This window comes from Ostrea edulis, chromosome 7 (assembly GCF_947568905.1).
Source record: "Ostrea edulis chromosome 7, xbOstEdul1.1, whole genome shotgun sequence".
In the NCBI taxonomy this organism is placed as follows: domain Eukaryota; kingdom Metazoa; phylum Mollusca; class Bivalvia; order Ostreida; family Ostreidae; genus Ostrea; species Ostrea edulis.
The window spans coordinates 33,466,156-33,489,873 of NC_079170.1; the positions used below are offsets into that span (position 1 = coordinate 33,466,156).

A 23,718-nucleotide genomic window follows, 5' to 3' on the forward strand; every position below is an offset into this window, starting at 1 on the left:
TCCCATTCAAAGGTAATGTTTCTGGTCAAAAAAACTTTGGAGTTTATGCAGTAGGAGTGGAGATTCCTTATTAAATACACCGAAAAATATACCCGGCGCCTACCCTACTTGTATATTGTCGAAGTGTTTGGGTATTTCCAAAGAGTTCTAAACTCCCCAGTTGCTAGTGCTAGCTTTCCAATAACCACTGTCTTCCGTGCAATACTTTTGGCTATCTAGATTTATTTTGATTAAACACAATCAGTCTTTGAATACTTATTGATCTACTTTCTTCGCTTCGAATTCACATCCCCGCGCTACACCGATCACGGTCCCCGCATTTGGCATTGTACACGGTGGAAGTGGCGAGGTTAAAACGATGAAATTGAGCGGTGTGAAGTAGTTATTGCGCACCAAATAGCGATGCATTTAATCCACGAATCATCAGTAGATTTAGAATGACCGTTCTTTTCAGTTGGTATATGCATTATTGGTGTTTTTTCAATAGGATTTCTCAGCGAGGTGTAGATTTTTTCAACATGTCGCTGGCTGAGTTGCACACCTTGTTCATATATTATGATCGGTGATATGACATTTTTAAAAACGGTTTCTATGCGAGATTTGTGTATTCCATTGAAAAAGATAAACTCTGAAGTTACATATTTTATCAAAAATACGTCCGAAATACCCAAGGAATTGAACATTTAAAAATAAAAGAAGGGGGGTATCGGAAGTCCTGTCCACAAGCACCTGTGCAAAAATTCACATAGCTTTGAAAAATCTTTATGCATTTCTATTATTGAGAAATGAAGACTTTAACTCTGAATGTTGGCGGTGGATTTCGCGCTCGTTACCAAGATAAATAACACTGGAACCTTCGTCACACACCAGAGCTATGAAGTGGGGTTATCTGCTTATGACATTTTATATTGTAGTCTTCTTCATATCAACATAAATTTATTGAAACAAAGCTGTTACTTTACATCTCAGACATTTCTTAATGTACGAGAACTATATCAGTTTACACCAGTCAATACAAGGCGATTAACTTTTCGGATATATAACAAAGTTACATGTACAGTACTTTGCTATAAGTAAATTCCCAAAGAAAATTTTCTCTATATATTTCATGTAAATCTATCTCTTTTTAAAAATCTTCTCTTGCAGCCAATTTTCCCTCTATGAGGATGAAATAAAAACCAATTTGTTTAGAAATATCAAAAGTAACTGTTATATTTTTAAAAATGTTACGATGAAATATTGTAGAGATAACATTTTATTCATGTTATTTTTTATTCCAAAATTACACATACTTATATAAAGAGTAAGTACTCTGAAATTAAACTTCGTGTTAAAATTGTCATATCTTTACAGTCAATGTTGATCGATCCTCGTGTGATGTTGTAGGGTTTGCAAACATCTTAATAAATTAAACATTACGCATGATAGAAATATATCTTTCTGAGGAATTGTATTCACTGGATATGATAAAAAATCTGGTAAACTATTAATAATGAAAAAGTTTATATTTTCCATAGATAACCAATCATTCATGATTTAAAAAATGTTGTCAAGGGCAATTACTCCTATGCTGAAATTTCCTCTACTGGATTGGATACCCTAATATCCACAATTCATCAAAATATATTTTTGAATTAGCAGTTTTTTAAAACTGTTGATATTTAAATTTTGTTATTTCAACAAGTTTTTATCTATTTTTATTATTCTGTTTAACAAAAATGTGTGATTTTCTGATGTTGATGTATACTTCTGTTATTGTATGTCTGACATCTTTAAAAAGGTGGCAACATATACATTTTCGTTGGTTATTAATTAAATCAAACTATATTGAGTGGAAATTAATAAAGTGTTTCCACTTTCAACCATTTATATTGATAAGTCACATGAGGATGGTGAGATCAGTGCTTTTTATTTCATCAAAATTGATAAAGAAATGCGTTGAAAAATTGTTTGAAAATATATGGTTTTGTATGAAATATATAGTGGAAATTTTCTTTGGGAACTTACTTATTGCCAAGTACTGTACATAAACATAGAGGGTTAAAATTAGTTTTTCAAAATTTTCTATTGTGAACATCACAACTCAAACACATCAGTATTATCTAAATATTTATTTTTAAGCGGGGTACCTTACGACTTCAACCCCCCCCCACCCCCCCCCCCCCCCACCCCCCCACCCCTCCGAACAATTACTAAAAGCATGTACATGTATGTTCAGTAAAAATAGTAAGTCTCATGGTAGTGTTCATGCAGTTATACCTGGTACCTGTCCGGCATGTTTCCGTCCAGTATGTAGGCGATCTCCTGCGCGTCTATCTTAAAATCCTCCTCAAAACCACGAGTGTCGCACAGACGAATTTTCAGGTTCTGTCCAGAGTTATGATCCTTGATGGTGTACTTTCGGAACTTCAAAGAAAATAAGATACGTAAAAAAAATCACGATGGATGGTAATATCATAAGTAATTGGTAATTTCTTTAGTAAACGCGCCCTTGTAATCCAAAAATAAGCAAACCTATACTGTAAAACACGATAAGTGCTGGGGAAGAATAATTTTGATTCAATATAAACGTAAATCGTTATACCCAATAAATTTAAAATATGTTTTAAAACGACTGGGAATTTAAACCTTCTCGTTGTAAGAGTGACTTCAATATAAGCGTGTTCGCGTTAAGTTTGAATCTTGAGTACTTTTCTATTATTACATTAATGAAATAAAATATCACTATTTATTTTTACCTATGGGTAGAGAGGCTGAATCTTACCACGGTTGTGAGGCTGTGCTCGAAGCTCCCACTGCGGGCTTTACTGGTGATTTTGCCACGGAAAATGGAGTTGACTGAGTTGAAGAAACTAGACTTTCCCGCGCCTATCTGACCAATCAGAAGAATGTTTGCTGCTGTCACATTAGTCTCGCTTTCAGGTTCGTAATCTACAACTGCTTCCTTTAGTTGCTGCAGGGTCTTAGAAAAATAAAGATAGTTAACGATGTAAAACATAACATGTAATACATTTTGCTACTTTGTTCGAGTTCACCCCCTCCCCAACCCCTTTGCAGACTCTACGGAGTAATGTGTTACATACGTAACATTGGGACTATTGTGTTATCATATTATCATATATATATGAACTAATACCTCCCTACCCAACTTGTGAGAGATGATTTGTAAGAAAGAATACAGATATATCTCCTAACCACCAACACAGGTTAGATGAAAAGGTGAAGATACCGAACAGTGATCAATCTCAAATATCAAATGTGGTGGACTGACAGACGATGGACATGGAGACTGACGGACGGGGGGTCCTGTCATGTTTCATGTCCTCGCACTGTCGCGAAAATAACAGGTCTATAACTAAGTAATGGTTAAAACCTTGTTTAAAGTGGTAAATCAAAATTCCTGCACAGAGAATTGATTAACAAATTAGACAGAGTACTTATTAACTAATAGAATGTCTTTTTAACCTTACAGTTTGTAAAGAGATGTAAGTTACACAGAAAGTGTACCTCCATGTTGAACTCCGGAAACTTCCTCCACGGTTTGTCCAGAAGTACAGAATCTCCCACTTTTGCTGCAGACTTGTTTGGGTCTGGTCCATCTTAAAACATAGTCAAACTGATTGAATGTCTTGAGTAACTAATTTACAGCTGGACAGTGGTACACGTGCACGTACATGCGAGTATAAGATACGACTGACTTCAGCATAAACTACTTATTTCTTTTCAGTCTATGACAGGTGAGAAATGTGTTTCCTCTAAATAACTACCAGAATTGTGTTTCCTCTAAATAACTACCAGAATTGTGTTTCCTCTAAATAACTACCAGAATTGTGTTTCCTCTAAATAACTACCAGAATTGTGTTTCCTCTAGATAACTACCAGAATTGTGTTTCCTCTAAATACATGTAACTACCAGAATTGTGTTTCCTCTAAATAACTACCAGAATTGTGTTTCCTCTAAATAACTACCAGAATTGTGTTTCCTCTAAATAACTACCAGAATTGTGTTTTCTCTAGATAACTACCAGAATTGTGATTCCTCTAAATAACTACCAGAATTGTGCAGATATCAATAAGAACTGATTATAATTCGTCTGTGATATGTTCTAAGTTGTCTGCTTCATGTGTTTACCTTCCACTTTTATGTTGGATACAATGTATGCTTTTACTATTTACTTTTATATAGTGAATACTACGCATGTTTATATGCATTCTAACTAATACTAATTATGTATTTATATTGATAAGCATTCAAACAATTACTAATTATGTATTTATGTTGATTAGCATTCAAGCAATTACTAATTATGTATTTATGTTGATAAGCATTCAAACTATTACTAATGATGTATTTATTTTGATTAGCATTCAAGCAATTACTAATTATGTATTTATGTTGATTAGCATTCAAGTAATTACTAATTTTGTATTTATGTTGATAAGCATTCAAACTATTACTAATGATGTATTTATGTTGATAAGCATTCAAACAATTACTAATTATGCATTTATATTGATCATTCAAACAATTACTAATTATGTATTTATATTGATAAGCATTCAAACTATTACTAATTATGTATTTATGTTGATAAACATTCAAGCAATTACTATTATGTATTTATGTTGATAAACATTCAAACAATTACTAACAAGAGGTACTGTGAGCAATGCTCACTAAGAATACCCCCCGCTTACCCCAATCTCCCAAAGGGTGTTGGTCATAGGTATAAATTACCTCTTTCCTGAGTGTAAAAATATGGTATGCCTTTGTAGAAGAAAATGGAAGATAATCAAGATATAGTCCGAACACAAATCCATGGCATAAACCTATAGCTTTAACCTTGAGATCAAAGGTCAAGGTCATAAAGAGGTCATGTACATGACACATAGTCTCATGGTGATACACCCATGTCTTATGGTATGACTATGTCAAAACTCTTTAAAAAAATTACCTTAAGGTCAAAGTTCAAGGTCATATAGAGGTCATGAAGGTACCCGAAACATCGTCTCATGGTGATACACTCATGTGTCAAATATGGTATGCCTATGTCAAAGAGCAAAGAAGTCATGGCCCTGACACGAATCCATTGTAAAAACCTTTAATTTTGACCTTGAGGTCAAGGTCATATGGAGGTAATGAAGGTACATGACGCATCATCTCATGGTGATACACCCATGTGTCAAATATGGTATGCCTATGTCGAAGAACAAAGAAGTTATGGCCCGGACACGAATCCATTGTTAAAAAAACAAAAACAATTTTAATTTTGACCTTGAGGTCAAGGGTCAAGGTCATATAGAGGTCATTAAGGTACTCGACACATCGTCTCATGGTGATCCACCTGTGTGCCGAATATGGTATGCCTAAGTCAAAGAACAAAGAAGTTATGGCCCGGACACGAATCTGCACAGACAAATAGACGGTCGGACAGACGGACAGACAGAGTGATTCCTATATACCCCCCGAACTTCGTTCGTGGGGTATAATTATGTATTTATGTTGATAAACATTCAAACAATTACTAATCATGTATTTATGTTGATTGGCATTCCAGTAATTACTAATTATGTATTTATGTTGATTAGCATTCAAGCAATTACTAATTATGTATTTATGTTGATTAGCATTCAAACTATTACTAATGATGTATTTATGTTGATAAGCATACAAATTATTACTAATTATATAATTATGTTCATTAGCATTCAAACAATTACTAATTATATATTTATGTTGATAAGTATTCAAACTATTACTGATTATGTATTTATGTTGATAAGCATTCAAACAATTACTAATTATGTATCTATGTTGATAAGCATTCAAACTATTACTAATGATGTATTTATGTTGATAAAAAGCATTCAAGCAATTACTAACTATGTATTTTTGTTGATAAGTACATGTATTCAAGAAATTACTAATCTTGTATTCACAATTAATTGTAATTGTATTTTCATACTAACGTGTGTTTATGATTAGTTGTATTCATATTTTTATGCAAATCTTTATATTCATTTATTCATGTTACTGTAATTTGGCCCGTGGGGATCCGGGCTCGAATAGTTCCTCAGTATCCCTTGCTCGTGGTAATGAGACGGCAAAACCGAGGTCCCGTGTCACAGCAGGTGTGGCACGCTAAAGATCCCTCCCTGCTCAAAGGCTGTAAGCGCTGAGGATAATTGCAGTCCTTCGCCGGCAATGATGACGTCTTCGTATGAGTGAAAATTCTCGAAAGGGACGTTAAACAATATACGACCAATCGTATATGTATCTAATTTTCTTTATAGGTATTCATTTATGTTTATATGTTATTTTCTTTATGAATTATGAATTCATTTATGTTTACATGTAATTTTCTTTATAAATCATGTACTCATTTCACGTTTACATGTAATTTTCTTTGTTTACATTTATTTTATGTTTATATGTAATTACTCGCCATATTTTCCCATACAAAGTCTATAACCTATAATTATTTATGTTTGTGTATATCTATGTTTATTTATGTTTGTGTATATCTATATTTATGTTTGTGTATATCAATGTTTATTTATGTTTGTGTATATCAATGTTTATTTCTGTTTGTGTATATCTATGTTTATTTATGTTTGTGTATATCTATGTTTATTTATGTTTGTGTATATCTATGTCCACATGAATGTATCTGACTTGAATAATGTGAATATATATTTATTTCTACCAGTCTTTATGTCAGTATGTAATTTATATTTTCATCCTGATTTATTTTCATCTTTCAATACATCTATGTTGATACCTATTTTATATCTACATGTGTGTGTATTAATATGTTTACATGTATTTATGTATTTTTATTTACCTTTAACTTGGTACACCTCTAGGTCCGTCACTTGAAGGCTACTGTTTGCTACAGAAGCAGCGTTTTGTCCGTTTAGATTGTAAGCAATTCCCATATTTAAGCCTCCATTCAATGAAAAGTAATTTCCAGATTTGTTGATGGTACCAGAAAAAGTGTTAATGTCATGCCCACTACCAAATATAGGACCGTAACTGCTGTGTCCATATCCAGCATAAATAGCACTACTGACTGGGAACTTCAATGGATTGGACGATCCGTTATAGTGCAGCCGGAACAGAAAGGCGTTTGGATCATTGATGTAACTGTCATTAGAGATCCAGCTCTTTGACAGGTATCCCCCGTATATCGTGTTGTTGGTGTTGTACAGCACCGTCACTGTGGGGCCCTGACTGTCACACTTCTGATGGAATGCCGTATTAGAACATCCGTCTCTGCTGATCTTATACAGTAACCGGAAGTGACATTCTTTACCTATATACGTTGACAACTGGTCTCTGTATTTCTGGTCCAGAAGTTCCGTCATGATTCTGAGATTTAAATACAGAAAAGAATTGATAAATTATTCATTGATATTACTTGTGGTTGTTTGATAATCGTCATTACATACAATTCAGACAGAAGGGTGATTAAAAGGGGGGGGGGTGTAGAAGCAAAAGCAAAAAACGGTAGCTAGGGGATGATGGGAGGAGGGAGGGGTGCATTATTTCTCCCTTTTATATCACGCCTCTAAAGTCTGTCAGTAACAATATTATGATTTTTAATATGTACACGGTGTGACCGTTGGACCGAGCGAAGCATGTAATGGTCATTGGAGTGTCCCAAGTGGTAATCATAATTCCGTTAAGTATGGTAGATTATGATTCATTTAAAAATATATATTTTGAATGAAATTTTCCTTGCGCTAAACACCCAGTAACATCTCAATATTGGGGACAACAGTTATACAGGATCCGCCTATTCATTGAACGCGGGAAATAAAACGCAACGTAAACTGTGCATTGTGACGTCACATTAAGCCTCGACTTTTTTCTCTTTTTCAAAGCAAACAATTATAAACAACAATAATACATTCCGTATGCAATGAAAAAGGCCGTTAAAACTAAACAAAATTTACCAATAAATTCAAAATCGTAAAAAAGTAACCGTAATTTTATCGTATATTCTTATTCAAAGAAACTCATGAACTCGTTCATCTATTTAGTCGTATTACGGTTTTATATGTATTTATTTCCTAAAACTTGTTACAATGATAATTATACTATTCACTTTGAACAAATTGGGTATTTAAATTACGAATTGCACGTCAGAGTCTTCTATTATTGGCATTCAAAATAAAACACGAATAAATGTTGAAGCAGGTAATGAAAAAATAAATGGCGGCGCTTATATGGATCACGAAAATTTCGGTGAACGTATATAGAGATTATCTCTTTTTCTTTTGCTGATTTTGACTTTTTTCTTTTACATACGTGTTACCTTTAGAGCCTTGCTTCGCGGACGGGCCTTCGGCCCGTCCGAGCTTCGCTCGGTAATATGTATAAGGTGTGACCGTTGGATCGAGCGAAGCATGTACGTAACTCCGTTTCCCGAGTGATAACCATAATTCCGTTAAGTACGGTAGATTATGCTTCATTTAAAAATATATATTTTGAATGAAATTTCCTTGCGCTAAACACCAGTAATTCATCTCATTAAAGGAGTTTATATGGGGACAGCAGTTTTACATGATCCGCCTATTCATTGAACGCGGGAAATAAAACGCAAGGCGACGTAAACTGTGCATTGTGACGTCACATTTAGCCTCGACTTTTTTCTCTTTTTCAAAGCAAACAATTATAAACAACAATAATACATTCCGTATGCAATGAAAAAGGCCGTTAAAACTAAACAAAATTAACCAATAAATTCAAAATGGTAAAAAAGTAACCGTAATTTTATCGTATATTCTTATTCAAAGAAACTCGTGAACTCGTTCATCTATTTAGTCGTATTACGGTTTTATATGTATTTATTTGCTAAAACCTATTACAATGATAATTGTACTATTCACGTTGAATAAACTGAGTGTTTAAATTACGAATTGCACATCAGTCTTCTATTATTGGCATTCAAAATAAAACACGAATAACTGTTGAAGCAGGTAATGAAAAAATAAATGGCGGCGCCCATATGGATCACGAAAATTTCAGAGAACGTATATAGAGATTATCTCTTTTTCTTTTGCTGATTTTGACTTTTTTCTTTTACATACGTGTTACCTTTAGAGCCTTGCTTCGCGGACGGGCCTTCGGCCCGTCCGAGCTTCGCTCGGTATTAAGGATTTAAGCATAACAACATCAAGTACACCTATACTTATAAATTAACAATTTTTGCCAATAAACTCCGAAACGCTTGCTCCAGAGTTACTGCTTGCATCTTTAATATTGTTCCATATGTGAGATGAAGTCCGTAAACTATAATAGAATCTTACTTGATTAGTTCATGTCGTAAACCTAATCAAAAACCTACTTTTGTTTTCGATAAACTACCCTGAAATAGCAAAATGAAAGTATAGTGGCGGACCCACTTTGACGGATCTATGCCAGGTTTTTTTTCTTGTTTTTTTTTCCCCTTTCTTTTTTATGACAACTTTTAAGATAATACAATATGGAGTAAATACGTTGACTATCGAAGCTTGAGTTTGATCTTTTACAGAAGAAATAAGTTTCAATAATTTTTGAATAAATAAAATATGCCTGTTTGTTTCTTCAATCCGTGACTTTAGTCTTGAATCATCCATATGGAACCAGAACGAAGCGCCAAGGCATTACATCAATATAGACGCTAACTAGGTCTACAAGCAATCAAACATTCTCAGGTCTTTCCAGCAAGCCGAGAAGTTGTGATTGGTTCACAACACCATCTACATAAAATTGTGTATAGGTGCTCCGTATTAGTTATACTTATAATACTTTTGATATGTTTATCATTTTATGAAGAAATTCAACGAAGGACACTCCCTCTCCCTTTCCGAGACCAAGGATCTGACACATTGATTAATTGTTTAATACGATATTTATCTGATATTTTAATGTTCTTAATTTTTTAATACGATATTTATCTGATATTTTCAATGTTCTTAATTTTTTAATATGATATTTTCAATGTTCTTAATTTTTTCCCGTGATTATAGAAGTCACTGACCATACGACTTTTTGTAATAATTTATTAGCAGTTACTGATTTTTATGTGCAAACACCTGAAAAACACAAAAACAGTTTATATTTTGTTCGACCGTGGGTTTTTTTGGGGGGGGGGGGTGGGGTTGGCAGGGGGGGGGGTAATTTTTTTTTAAGTGATGACACAGATCATGAAAGTAAGTAATTAGTCGAAAAATGTCCAATATGTTAGATATCGAATGGTCCGGAGCTGTTCTGGGAAGTTTGCGCCTTATAACTTTAATATTAAAACATTTTACCGAAAATAGGTCGTCCAAGAAATCAGGACACTGTTTACAATATACATGTAGCAGTTTTTTGTTTGTCTTTCATATAGTGCATTATATTTTTATTACTGCGTTTGATGAGTAGAAACGACGTCTATTCATTTGTATTCATAATTTTGTTCTTAAATTGTCACACTGGACAAAATCTACCATTATAAACACAGCAATACTGACTTTCAAATTTAAAAATCATGAACGACCGTTCATTTTGTTTTTGGTCAGCTATTCGGCATGACGGATTACAATTGCATTCGTAAAATCATTATCTGATTTTCAATACGGAGAGAGATCATTTATTTTACATAGGAAATATTTAATTTGGAGTTCCAAGTGACTTCCTAATAAGCAAGTTTTATTTACTGTATATGATATCAATAAATATAACATAACTAATGCTCGCAATTATTCATGAATTGTTCTTAAATTCATTTGAAATAAAGATATCTTTCATTCAATGCATGCGCGCAACAATTCAAACACGTATTAAAAAGTCCATCCTGTATGCAATATTATTTGTGATTTCCCGCGCTTGCGCGGGGTTTTATCTAGTGTAATATATATATCTCAGAAGAGAATGAGATTAAGTGCGCATGATCTTGCTGAAGAGAAGGTTGACACTTGTCCATACCAACACGTGAACGATTTTATAATTGGATGAAATTGAAGATGAATTTCTCTTTATTCGACCTTAAAGGGGCATGGACACGATTTGAGCTGAAAATTTTCAAATTTTATTTTTTCCATTTTTATTGTTTACAATGCTTAACTAAAGTATTCTAATGATCAACCAAAATTTGAATATCATTTGTTGAGTTATAAGTGAGATACAGCACTCGTAATTCTTTATTATATACAATTGTACAGTAAACAAGGCTCGTGTCATGTTTTTTGTTTACATTAGACTGTTAATAGAAAATAGCGTGTTTAAAACAAACTGAGATGTGTCAAACACTAGAAAATATCTTATTGTGAAGAATTCACTTATGAATTCGAAAAAAAAATCTGCTTTAAACAAAACTTTTATTAGTTTACTTAACCTATGTAAACAAAAACCAAGACACGAGCCTTGTTTACATAACAAGGACTTGTGACCTCTGTATCTCTCCTTGTACCTTAACTACCGACATTCAAAATTTTGCTGATCATTAGTGATACCTTAGTTAAGAATTCTAAACATTAAAAATCAAAAAAAATAAAATTTGAAAATGTTCAGCTCAAATCGTGTCCATGTCCCTTTAAAAAGTACAACTATCATAGGGTAACTTTTATTAAAATCAGGGGCCATTTTCACAAAACTATCTTACGACTAAGATCTGTCTTAAGACCAAAATTTGTCATAAGATCCATCACAGCTGTTTCACAAAACTGTCATATCTTAAGATAATGTTATTATTGTTAGAAATTTTAAGACATCCACATACTTGTCTTAAGGCTATACTGAACTATAGTGAGTTTAGAGATAGGTAGCTTATCTGGAGGGATCGTGGCTTCAGGGACAGAAACAATGTTTTAGACTATATGGAGGATGTGGACATCATTGATAAGCTTCGTATACCGCGACATGTGATCTTTATGATGAACTCAATATTCGTTCAGAATATCTCACAACCAACTTTTTTCCACTTTCGCTGTTTAGGCATGTCCACTTTTTCTTCATTTCTTCCCCCAACCGGACATAATCTGTTGAATTTACAAAACAAATGTCTTTTCTTCTCTCCACCTCGTTAAACAATACTGATATTTCAGCAACTGAATAGTTTGGACATTGTTTCAGACATCTTATGAAATTTTTTGACACCGATTTGTCTGAGTGCATGCACACGGACTTCGTAGCCGCTATGCGGTCACAAGTAAACGTATTCGAATACCATTCATTTATTGTTTGTAGACACAAAAGCAGTGTTGGGTGTATCTATTTCTTCGCGTTTTTATGTTTTAGTTCGTTTTCGCACTATTTCGTTTCATTCAGTTATTGACTTTTTAAAAAAAATAAAAAAAATTTAAACATACATACCGTATATATATATACATACATTCTGCAAAGAAACTTGTACAAAATGTTTATAAGAAGCTATCAAAGGTATATGTATATATTCTTTTCTGAGAGAGAGAGAGAGAGAGAGAGAGAGAGAGAGAGAGAGAGAGAGAGAGAGAGAGAGAGAGATGCATTCAGTCATAATCTAATATATTAAAGGTACATATATATTGAACTTTATATTTTTTTATACCAAAAAAAAACCACTCAATGAAATAATTCATTCCAGCGGTTCCAGCAGGTGTCAAACAAATCTTTTTCACCATTTTTATATGCAATATGTCTTTGAGTTTCATAAAATGTATTCATTAGCAATATGGCAACATTTACATTCAGTGTCTTCCCTTTACATCTCATAGTATAGATATAATATTTCAGCCAAAGAACAAGATTATTTTGTATAGTTTTCTTTTTATCCAAAAATCCAAAAATAAAATTTTTTGTTATTCATATTTGAAGATTGGTCTTATGTTCAAAACAAACTTCAAATTCTCTTAAAAAATGCAAAACAAATGTTCAATTGTTTCTTATTCTATCTGACAGAATGTACAATTCTTATCATCTCTAATTTTGATTTTGAATAAGTATGAGTTTGAAGCTAAAATTTTGTTCAGAATTCTGTATTGAAACCACTGCAGTTTACAATTACTTGTAACTTTAAAGGGCAATCTGAAGATCATTTTCCATTCTGTGTCATTTAATTCAAATATTTCATTCCACTTTCTTTTACCAGTAGGTTCTGTGCAGTTTTGATTGAGAAGAGTATAAAATTGTCTTGATTTTTTGCATCGTAGAAGAGTGTATATACTCGACATAATCAGAGGGTTTGTTAATTTAATTAAGTTTTTATCAAACTTGACTTTTTTCATCCATGCTTTAATAGCATTTATGACACTCACATATTCTAAAAAATTAATTTTCACTTTCGGATAAATGTTACAGAAAGATTCATAAGTCAGGAACAAACCCTCTTCATCAATAAGGTCATTAAGGTATTTAATATTATTGTGAAACATGGATTTATTGATAAATGCTTTCCCATCCACAAGAAAGTTAGAATTGTAAAATATTGGAGTATCTGCTGTTACTGTAAATGGATTTTGTTTATGCTGTAGCTCAATCCAAGAATCAAATACATCAAACCAAAATTTGTTTTTCAGCGATGTTTTTATGTATTCTATTCCACATGTAGTAACTTTATTAAGATCTAAATTTGGTATGAAATTATGCAAACCCCTATCTGAAAAAAGGAGTTGTCTCATCCAAAACAATTTTAAAGAGGCTATAAAAGCCTTTATATTGATCATTTTTAACCCACCATCCTCATATTGCTTTACGATTACCTCTTTTTTAATTCTATGTTGAGAATGGCTCCACAAGAAAGAAAAGAATAGTTTCTCTAATTCTTTACAATAGCTGTCACCAGGATTTGGAATTGCCATAAAAATATGATTAAATAAAGGCAAGACCAGAGTTTTGATAACAGTATTTTTTCCTATTGGTTCCAAATGTCTTTTCTCCCATTGATTTAAGATTGATTTTATTCTGCTTAGCTTTGGCTGATAATTTAGTTTTGACATGTTCTGTAACTCTACATCAAAATTAATTCCCAAGTAGAGTAAACTTACAAGTCCCCCAATTCAGATGAAAGTCTTTAGAAAGGGTATCCTGACTATATTTTTTGATTCAATCCATACTGTATTGGTTTTTGAAAAATTAACTTTTAGTCCTGACATTTCAGAGAAGTGTTGCAATACTTTTATTGTTTCTAGAAGGGATTCCTTGCTACCATCAAGTATAGTTGATGTATCATCCGCTAGTTGTGAAATGTTCTTTTCATTATTATTTATAGTTATACCTTTAATACTTTTATTTTCTATTATTTGTATAGCTAAAATTTCTGCGCAAAGAACAAAAATATAAGGTGATAAAGGATCACCTTGTCTACATCCTCTTTGAATGTTGAAAGATGCTGAGAGATTGCCACCTTGGTTAATAGTAGATATGATGTTGTGATAGAATAATTTCCCCCATTCATGAATATCAGGTCCAAACTTAAAATAAGTTAAAGTCTTTTGTATAAAATTCCATGAGAGGGTATCGAAGGCTTTCTCAAAGTCAATAAGTAGTAAAACACCTGGAATTTCTTCTTCTTCAGAATACTGCATAATATCTAAAGTAGCATTGGTATCCCCGCATATTTCTCACATCATTCTCTATTTCATTGTAAAAATGAGTGTCTTGAAGACAATATATATTATAGTTTAGACTTCTTAAGTAGTTAAAAACATCTCTTCGCTTTGCAATATCGCCTAGACATTGACAATTTACAGATAATATTTTAATTCCCATCAATTATTGAAACGAAAGGTGTCGAGACCTACTGGAAGCTGAACTGAAATGAAATAAACGATTTCTGTACGCTGTACGCATGCATACAGACTGAAAAAGAGAAAGACGATAGTAAAGAAGGCTAAGAATGAGAGAAAAGAAAGCATATGAAAGAAATAAAGCATTAAAAAATATATGTAATGACAAGTTCTTGTTATTCTCTTTTTAAATACTTGCCAGTTATTGACTTAAGCCTTTGCACCCAGTATACATGTATAGTTGAACACGGGTACGCGTTTTGTTCGATTAATGCGACGTTCGTTATTACCCTTGTCTTTGGTTTTCCCTACCCATCCATACCCTTGTTTACTGAATATCTTTTTTGTATTCAGTATATTATTTTGTTGAATGAAACAAGTGTGGAGTTTTTAACTTGTAACAAACGCATCAATCCTATCGTCTTTTATCTTTATACTTCAAATTAGTTAAGCAAATACAGTCAAAACTGCCATAGCGACCCACTGTATTAAGCGACTCACTGTCGTATGTGACCATAAAAAGTTCCCCACAAGACGTTACTCTATATATTGTACCTGTATTAAACGACCACCTGTCTGACGCGACCAACGACCATGATTTTTACAACCTTTTCGTGTATTTTCACGAAATTTTACCTCTATTTAACGACAGTACATTTTTCGATTACACCGTAATTACTACTTTCGATTTTGGTTGAGTCAACTATTCTGAGAATTATCGCCCCTAACACTTTCGTTTTCAAACGCACGACTATTCTGGGAATTATCGCCCCTAAGACTTTCGTTTTATAACGCATAGTTTGGCGGTGATCTTGTTTAGTAGGCCCTCTGAATTATTATACCCAATCTGTCAACATGCAGGGTCATGTACGGTTAATTAATAAAACCCAAGTTGTTGTTTATTTAACAAAATCAAGGATCAGGAATCAAGGCCGATGTATTTTAAGGTGTGAATTTCGACAAATTTTAAGAAGTGCCGGATACGCTAGATCGGAAATGAAAATCTACCACTTGTTATACCATTATGTGAAAATTTGCCCGATTGCGATATAAATCGGGTAAATATTGTGCTTAGGACTGAAATTTTAAACGGAGTATTCGTAGTTTTCCTGCATGAGATACTCGAGGTTTCCAGAATAATGACCGAAACTAGCGGCTCACTTCGACATGTCCCGAGTATTTGACACGTCCGAGTTCAAGAAAGTTGCCTGCATTAGTTCAAAGCTTAAAAGATTTGCTGTGTATGTACAATGGATATTGTGATTTAGTAAATGTTTCTCATATTTCCAGCATGTATTGTACAAAAGGAGACACAACACTTCATTTGCTTTCTTACCACAAGCATTGCAATTTTTAGTTACAGTGTACAAGTAGGCTATACATGAATACTCTTTACAACAAAGTGTTTATAAGTTTTAAAAAATTGACATGCAGTTCATAAATGAGATTTAAATCTCATATAAATGTGTAATATGAAATGCATGTTTATCATTCTTAAACAGATTAAATGTAACTTTTTATGAATAATAAATTATGATACAACACATTGCATTCTAGATTTTTAACTACAGTGTATTATAAATTTTATTTTACAACTATTTAAACCGTACTTGAAATTCTTGATGATAAATTCCAAATACATGTAGTCATTTTCTCCATGTGTTGTACAAATTATTTGCGAAATTTTATCAATCAACTGCGGAAAATAGGCAACCTGTATTAAGAGACCACCTGTCATATGTGACCTGTTTTCCATTCTCCTTTGGACGGTCTCTTAATACAGGTTTGACTGATTTCATTTTCGGATGAGAGGAATGGGGGAGAAAATTAAAAAAAAAAAAAAAAAAAAAAAAAAAAACTATATCAGACTTTGATAAAGTGTTTCTATAGAAATATCATTCAATGTTTTCATTTTTGTATCACAGTTTCTGAAATCAAATAGTACACAAACCGAGTGTAACTTTTGAAATACAAAATAAAGTGTGAGGTTACAAGATTTAAAAAAGAAGTACAATGTATCAAATTTTATAAATATATCAAATAATTACCAATGCCTAAAATCGTAATATTTCAATTTCCTATTTATATTTTTATATACTTCAATCTTTCATATACATAATTATGTACCTGTAACATTTAAATTCATCCATACAGATAAAGATTATAAAGGAAACACGGTATTTTACAATATTTACATTTGCAACTGTTTTCTCCTACATAACACTATTACGAGCAATACGTATTTATTTCTGGATAAATCTACTACGGGGTCAACAGAGGTCACGGCTGTGCGTATGAACATTTGTTAAAAGTAGGTAACAGGTACTACTTTTACTAAGGCAATACACATCTAGCAATCGCTCTCACTTACTACAGAAATCTTTCAATAGATGAAATCAACACCACAAAATGTATTTACGGTTTTATTTGTATTCCAAGCAGTGGACTTTCATCAATAATTGATAAAAGCATAACTGTAAACAATGTCTTTATTTACTAGCCTACTAGGCCTAATGTATGTCTAAAATTTCGTCTGCTACAACTTCACCTTGGTCATCAGTGATGCGGAATTGTACCTACTGCTAGACGATGACATTAGGCTTTAGCAAAAAGGTCGTTCACAGGATGTATGGCCGATAAGTCGTCAAAGTGCATTAAGAGCTACACACCACACTGCTTCCGTGCCACAGTAATCTCAGCGAGATTCGTCGAGGCTGGATATTTGGACTGACGCCTCTTCCGAATCTCAGACCAGTGTCACATAAAGTGATTCGGGAAATCTTGCCTGAACTTCGGCCGCTTGTTGCGATTAAAATGGGTTAAATTGAATTTCTTGCCCGCTTCAACTTTTCACCTCAGACATCCTATTAACTCCCTATCACAATGAAACATGCATTTCTTACCTTTACAAGGTGTAAATCCCACAGTAATTCAAGTTGGCTATTTTCGAAGCCATTGCAAACGGCCATCATTTCATATTTTACCTTCTTAACACTGAAGAGTTCCGATAGTTTAGGACGCCTTCTAATAGATTGATTAAATATTACACAGTTTTCTTTTTATTGCTTTTAATTTTTATGCTTAAATGCTTTGTACAAAGTAATTGTCAACCAATAAATTCTGTATTTTCAATCATAGTACAAATTGTCATGAAGTAGTATATCGGAACTCTTCAGTGTTGAGAAGGTAAAATATGAAATGGTGGCCGTTTGCAATGGCTTCGAAAATAGCCAACTTGAATTACTGTGGGATTTACACCTTGTAAAGGTAAGAAATGCATGTTTCATTGTGATAGGGAGTTAATAGGATGTCTGAGACGAAAAGTTGAAGCGGGCAAGAAATTCAATTTAACCCATTTTAATCGCAACAAGCGGCCGAAGTTCAGGCAAGATTTCCCGAATCACTTTATGTGACACTGGTCTGAGATTCGGAAGAGGCGTCAGTCCAAATATCCAGCCTCGACGAATCTCGCTGAGATTAGTGCCACAGCAGCCATATTGCTTGATGTCGGTTTCCAAGTTTATGTCGGGACATCGAAGCGAGGCGTCGTTAACAACCTATTACAAAAAATTATCGAGTCAAAAGAAGCGTTCAGTGAGCTCATGTTTATCAACAATTACATATCCAAATCCAAACCGTCCCTTACCATCGTGCAGTTCCACATTCTCTGCGATGTTCAGTTCTTTCCGGAGATTCATCTGAGCTGCGTCCTCTGTCGAGCTGTCCTGTCTATAAATAATTTGCCTACACCTGACGACTGCCGCCCTGTTCTTCATGTTCCTCCATCTCAGTCTTCTGTTAACTCCGTAATATCCACAGAATATCTTTCAAAGTCGGTCTTCAACGTCTTCACTTTTCAAAAGTCAAAGCGCATCACAACTCTAAGTGTAACACTGCGCATCCCCGTTTAAATCATAATTCCCCCACCCCCTAAAATTAGACACATGGAAGAGTTTTCCATTATATACTCCCGAGTTAATATATAAGTATATGTTGATATACTTGCTTTCTAGCGTCTTAATAATTAAAACAGTTCTTCATTTTATAGAACTTTGTTTTGTGTTGTCGTCATTTTGAACATCTATGACGCTTCGTTGTGGACGTCAACAATTTGAAATGTATGGAAACGTGTTGTTAACACAATTCAGAAATGTTACCGACCAAAAATGTAAATATAAGTAATAAGATATCATTTTAAAATATTTATCGGGATATAAATACGGGTTGGTACATGATCAAATTTTCCATAAAGCCCTTCGGGCTTTATGGAATTTGATCACGTGACCAACCCGTATTTATATCCCGATAAATATTTTTAAATGATACCTTATTTCTTAAATGTAACAAGTATATATGCAACAACGTCTTAAGATTTCTCGAAGTTAAGATAGTTTTGTGAAACGGCAGTGTCGTAGCTTATGATTGTCATAGTCAGATCACTCTTACGATCTATCTTATGACAGATCTAGTCAACATTTTTTAGGGACTAACTCTCAAAAAGTTTTAGAGCGAGATTAATATAAGCCTTTTGGCTTGTTTCTCAATCTATTTCATGTATAAGACATTGTTTGTAAACATTATCGAATTATTTACGAATAAATATTGTTTAAACTAAAAAGTTAGTGTATAAAGATAAACAAATCAATTGTTTGTTGTTATTTATTGATTTTATTATGTAATAAATGCTAGAATAACCCATAAAACCCTAGAGGACCCCCTTCTTCTTTTTTAAACAAATCCTGGATCCGCCACTAATATCATCTGAAAAAGTTTCTCAGAGCTTACAAGAGAAACCGAAAGAAGGAATGAAAAACAAATGACAGATAATGAGATATATATTTACATAAAATCACTTTGAATGAAACCCTGATTTCAAAACATCGGATACTCTCTGGGTGGTGTTTTTAACCGGCATTACTGATCATCAAACCTGTACGTACCTGTCAGTGTCGTGACGACTCGAGCCAAGAGATGTCTGTAGGTGGATCGTGGACTACCGGTAGTCGTTTTTATCTCTTTACTCTGGATTTGACAATATATAGCTATATATAGATCTACCATTACAATAGTCTTCCAATTCGAATTGTTGAAAAAAGACTAGTACAAGCTTAAATTAAGTCACCATCGTGTACATACCGTTTTCAGCTGCAGGTGTCAGAGTCCTACTTTCGTTTTCGTATCTGCGTACATGTACTATGGACTGCATTGCGTGTTTAAATCTTCCATTTTCTGAAAATTGATAACACAATACATAGAAGGATGCAGGAATTTATGAAGGTGGGGTCTAGCACATGATCTTTTACGTACTTTTCACAACCTTCACCCTACCCCACTTACCCCTTCGCTGGGTACATAACATCTTAGGGAGATCGTGAAACAGTCTTTTATACATGAAAATGCTCAGTTTATTTACTACTTGTTTCCAAAGTTCAAATCATTCTACTCTCCATACTCAGACCTTATTTTCGCAATGAATAAAAGATGGGAAAAGAAGCTGATTCAAAGGTTATTCCCAATAGGCCGGGGGTATGGGGTACATGGTGCAAAATCCTGCATTTTGAGCATTTCCTGGTACTTCTTTTTCACTTTCAAATTGTCTTCTTCTTAAACAAAACTTTTATGTTACATATACTGTTTAAGAGTTCTTAAGTGATACTTGTATCTGACGAAAATATAGTAGATATATATCAGTGGTCTTATTTATACTAGAATTAAATGTTATACTTGTGTTGATGAATTTGAGGGATGAAAGTATCCACCTTTCATATCATTTTACTCCAAGACTCGTTAAAATTTAATAACTCTTAAACTTTTTGGTTCGCACTCCCACCCCCACCCCCACCCCCTCTGGATCCGCCCTTGCAATACCTGTAAGGTGTGGGACGAAATACTTTAAAATGAAATATTTTTCTACAATCAAATTAAAACAAGACGCTTGTGGACCACAACGCTCACCTGAGTTACGTCGGCCTTGCTATTTATTCTTCAGATGATTTTACTCTTCTTCTTTTTCTTTTTTTTACCATGGCCTCTATTCCCACGAAAAAAAAGACCTAAGCGCACGGGGTCATGACTTCATCGACCTTGAATCCGCACAGTATAGGGATACTTCAATATCTATATTACTTAGGGGCGAGATCAAAAGATCGATGTCGGATACAAATCTAAATTCAAATAGTTAGGGGGAGGAGGGATAAAAACTCCCGTAAGTTTCTGTCACCCGACATCGATTACACTTCAGTGGAAAAAGGAAAACGACTGTTAAAAACCACATAATATTATTACATTTTAATGAATCACTTTCATTTGTGAATAAATAGTACTAAGAAAAGGTAAACAGAGTGCTATTTATGATCGTAGGTTTTTACTTCATTACTTGTTATTTAAATCTAATATTTTCAACATTCGATCGTCATATTTAGTTTTAAAAAGGGGGGGGGGGGGGTCTTGGTGAAAACAATGTGAATTTAGTTTTTTGTCAGACATTGAACTTTTGACCTCGCCCCTTGCATGGCCTTGCTGTTCTGAAGAAGATTGTTTCTTATATTAAATTTAGTTTTTTGTCAGACATTGAACTTTTGACCTCGCCCCTTACATGGCCTTGCTATTCTGAAGAAGATTGTTTCTTATATTAATTCATATACTACATGTACCGTGGTATGTAAAATTTGATCCCTAAATTTATCCCTCATCCTAATCCAAGTGTCTATAATTGAAAAAAAAAAGAAGGTTGAATCTACACAACTTTGGAATGTTTGCATATTGATATGATATAGTATGGCCCTGGTATTCTTGGAAATATATTTTTTCAGTATTTCCTAGTACACAAATTCACATGCAAAACTTCGAATCCCTATCTCAGCCCCACCCTATCCCCAGGGGTCATGATTTGATCAAATATGAATTATCGACTCTGAAAATAGTATTAGATAAATCATTTCTTGTTGTAGAATACTTCGTGCAAGGAAAAAGATGGTAGGCGTTCTGTTTCACCACAAGAACGTAAATTAAGGACTATTATAGCATTATTCAATACACAGTCTCGGTCTATAGTATGTAAATTACATTCCATTAACGTTCTCCACGCGAAAAATTAGAAGGAGAAGGCGTTACTGTTTTCAAAAGAATTTAGATAAATTGAATGTTTTGATTTCCGTTCACCTATCGCTTACAGTGGCGGATTTAAGGGGGGGGCGCAGCCGGCACCCCCCCCCCCCCCCCCCCCCCCGCCTAAAATTTTCAAATTTAAGGTAAATAGTGATATCTTGTTTAGAAAATGTACTAAATGGTGAAATAAGCAATAATTTATTCCACTCCTGGAGAACTAAATGACAAAATCTTTTGATTTCTTGAATTACTTTATTCGGAGAACTTAATTTTTTTCGAAAAACCCTTAAAATTTGCGTCATTTTATTTATTTCACCTTATAAAAAATTATAGAAAATAGTACAAATGACTAAATAGGAGACATTGCAAGCCCTATAAAAACTGTAAAATCCAGGAGTTTCGCCCTGGACCCACTGGGAGCCTCAAGGTGGCCCCCAAACCCCCTGCCTCATAGAGTGGCGCCCCCCGTAACCGCAATTCCTGGATCCGCCCCTGGCTTATGGGACAAAAGATGATTTATAAATGATTAATCTACATTTGGGAATACTATAATTTGACGATTGTCTGGTAGCATAATTTGATTCATGCACGAACGTGTACGTGGTAGAATATTTTCGAGACAGTCTGGTTCCATATTATGATAAATTTATTCATAATTGTTTATAATTTGACCCTTCTTTTGACAATAAGTGGTTTCCACCCAGTTTTGAAATAGAGAGAGTCTCGTGATGCCGAGGAAGTAAGACCCGTTACTATCCTCGCGGCTGCTGACTGTATTGTTTCTAGTTTTTCAGAATCTCGATTTAAACCTCCACCCCATATTTCAGATGCATAGGTCTATTCCAACGCGTCACATTTGTTAAACAATGGTATCATATCAGCAAGGTGAGACAGGTGCACACGATATTTATAATAGTTATTGAAGAAGTATTTTCACATTGTTCGTCTACACTACGTCCAATACGTCCAAAGTTTATCAAAAAAGTGAACATATATATATATATATATATATATATATATATATATATATACCGAACGTACCTGAACATTTTACACAGGAATTTCATCATTCTAATTTTCTAAATCTAATGTTCCAAATTCATCAACCTAATTTTCTACTTTCATAAATCTAATATTCTAAATTCATAAATCTAATATTCTAAATTCATAAATCTAATATTCTAAATTCATAGATCTAATAATCTTTATGTAATATTAGTGATCTGGCTAGGATACTGCAGTTATAGAAGAAAACAAATATTTTGTGTGATTTTGTCATTTATTAAATGACAATAAATATATATTCTGTATAATTTTAAAGGGGGGATCACCATGTGCTAACTTATATGAGATTCCTCAATCTTAAAAATGAGTGGTCTCCCCTAACACAGTCAAAAAGATATGTGTTTACACAGTTGTTTGCTAAAATACTCTAACATTTTTCCTTTTACACCAAGAAATAATGTGTAGTAATAAAAGAATCTGCATAATATTGAACTGTATATTTTTGTTTCATACTATAGTACATAAAAAAAAAATCTGCATGATAGTGAACCTTACATTTTCGTTTTATACATTACATGTGTTGACAACATAAATTGACATAATTTTTAAAAGATAAAATAAAACGAAAAAGAATATATTATCTTAAAAGTGCCAACGATTAACCTTAAAGTTGTATGGAGAAGGATGGGGATGGAGGGTTGGTGAATTTCTTAGAGATGTATAGGCCTAGTTATGACGGTTGCAAAGTTTGTTTACAAATAGCACATAAATAGATCTAATTTCCTAAATTTAATAATCCTTCTAAATACAATCTAACAAGTAATCCTATCAGTCTTTTAAATGAACATATTGTTTTGAAATGAAATTGCCAGA

At 33.5% G+C, this 23,718-nt stretch overlaps 1 protein-coding gene across 3 annotated transcripts in view; it reads right to left on the minus strand.

Moving 5' to 3' along the window:
* LOC130048045 (interferon-induced protein 44-like) overlaps positions 1-19,991 on the minus strand; it is a 27,156-nt gene extending 7,165 nt beyond the window's left edge. The window contains exons 1-6 of one of the 3 annotated variants that reach the window (XM_056144056.1): positions 19,870-19,991; positions 19,674-19,755; positions 6,846-7,372; positions 3,508-3,599; positions 2,765-2,962; positions 2,260-2,406 (exon numbers count right to left, since the gene is read on the minus strand). In XM_056144056.1, the coding sequence (XP_056000031.1) occupies positions 2,260-2,406; positions 2,765-2,962; positions 3,508-3,599; positions 6,846-7,368 (960 nt within the window). In that variant the 5' untranslated portion in view covers positions 7,369-7,372; positions 19,674-19,755; positions 19,870-19,991. Of the gene's footprint in view, positions 1-2,259; positions 2,407-2,764; positions 2,963-3,507; positions 3,600-6,845; positions 7,373-9,580; positions 9,861-19,673; positions 19,756-19,869 lie in introns of those variants that run through there. The other 2 variants (XM_056144057.1, XM_056144055.1) reach the window with 2 other exon arrangements.
* Positions 19,992-23,718: the final 3,727 nt, after the last annotated feature.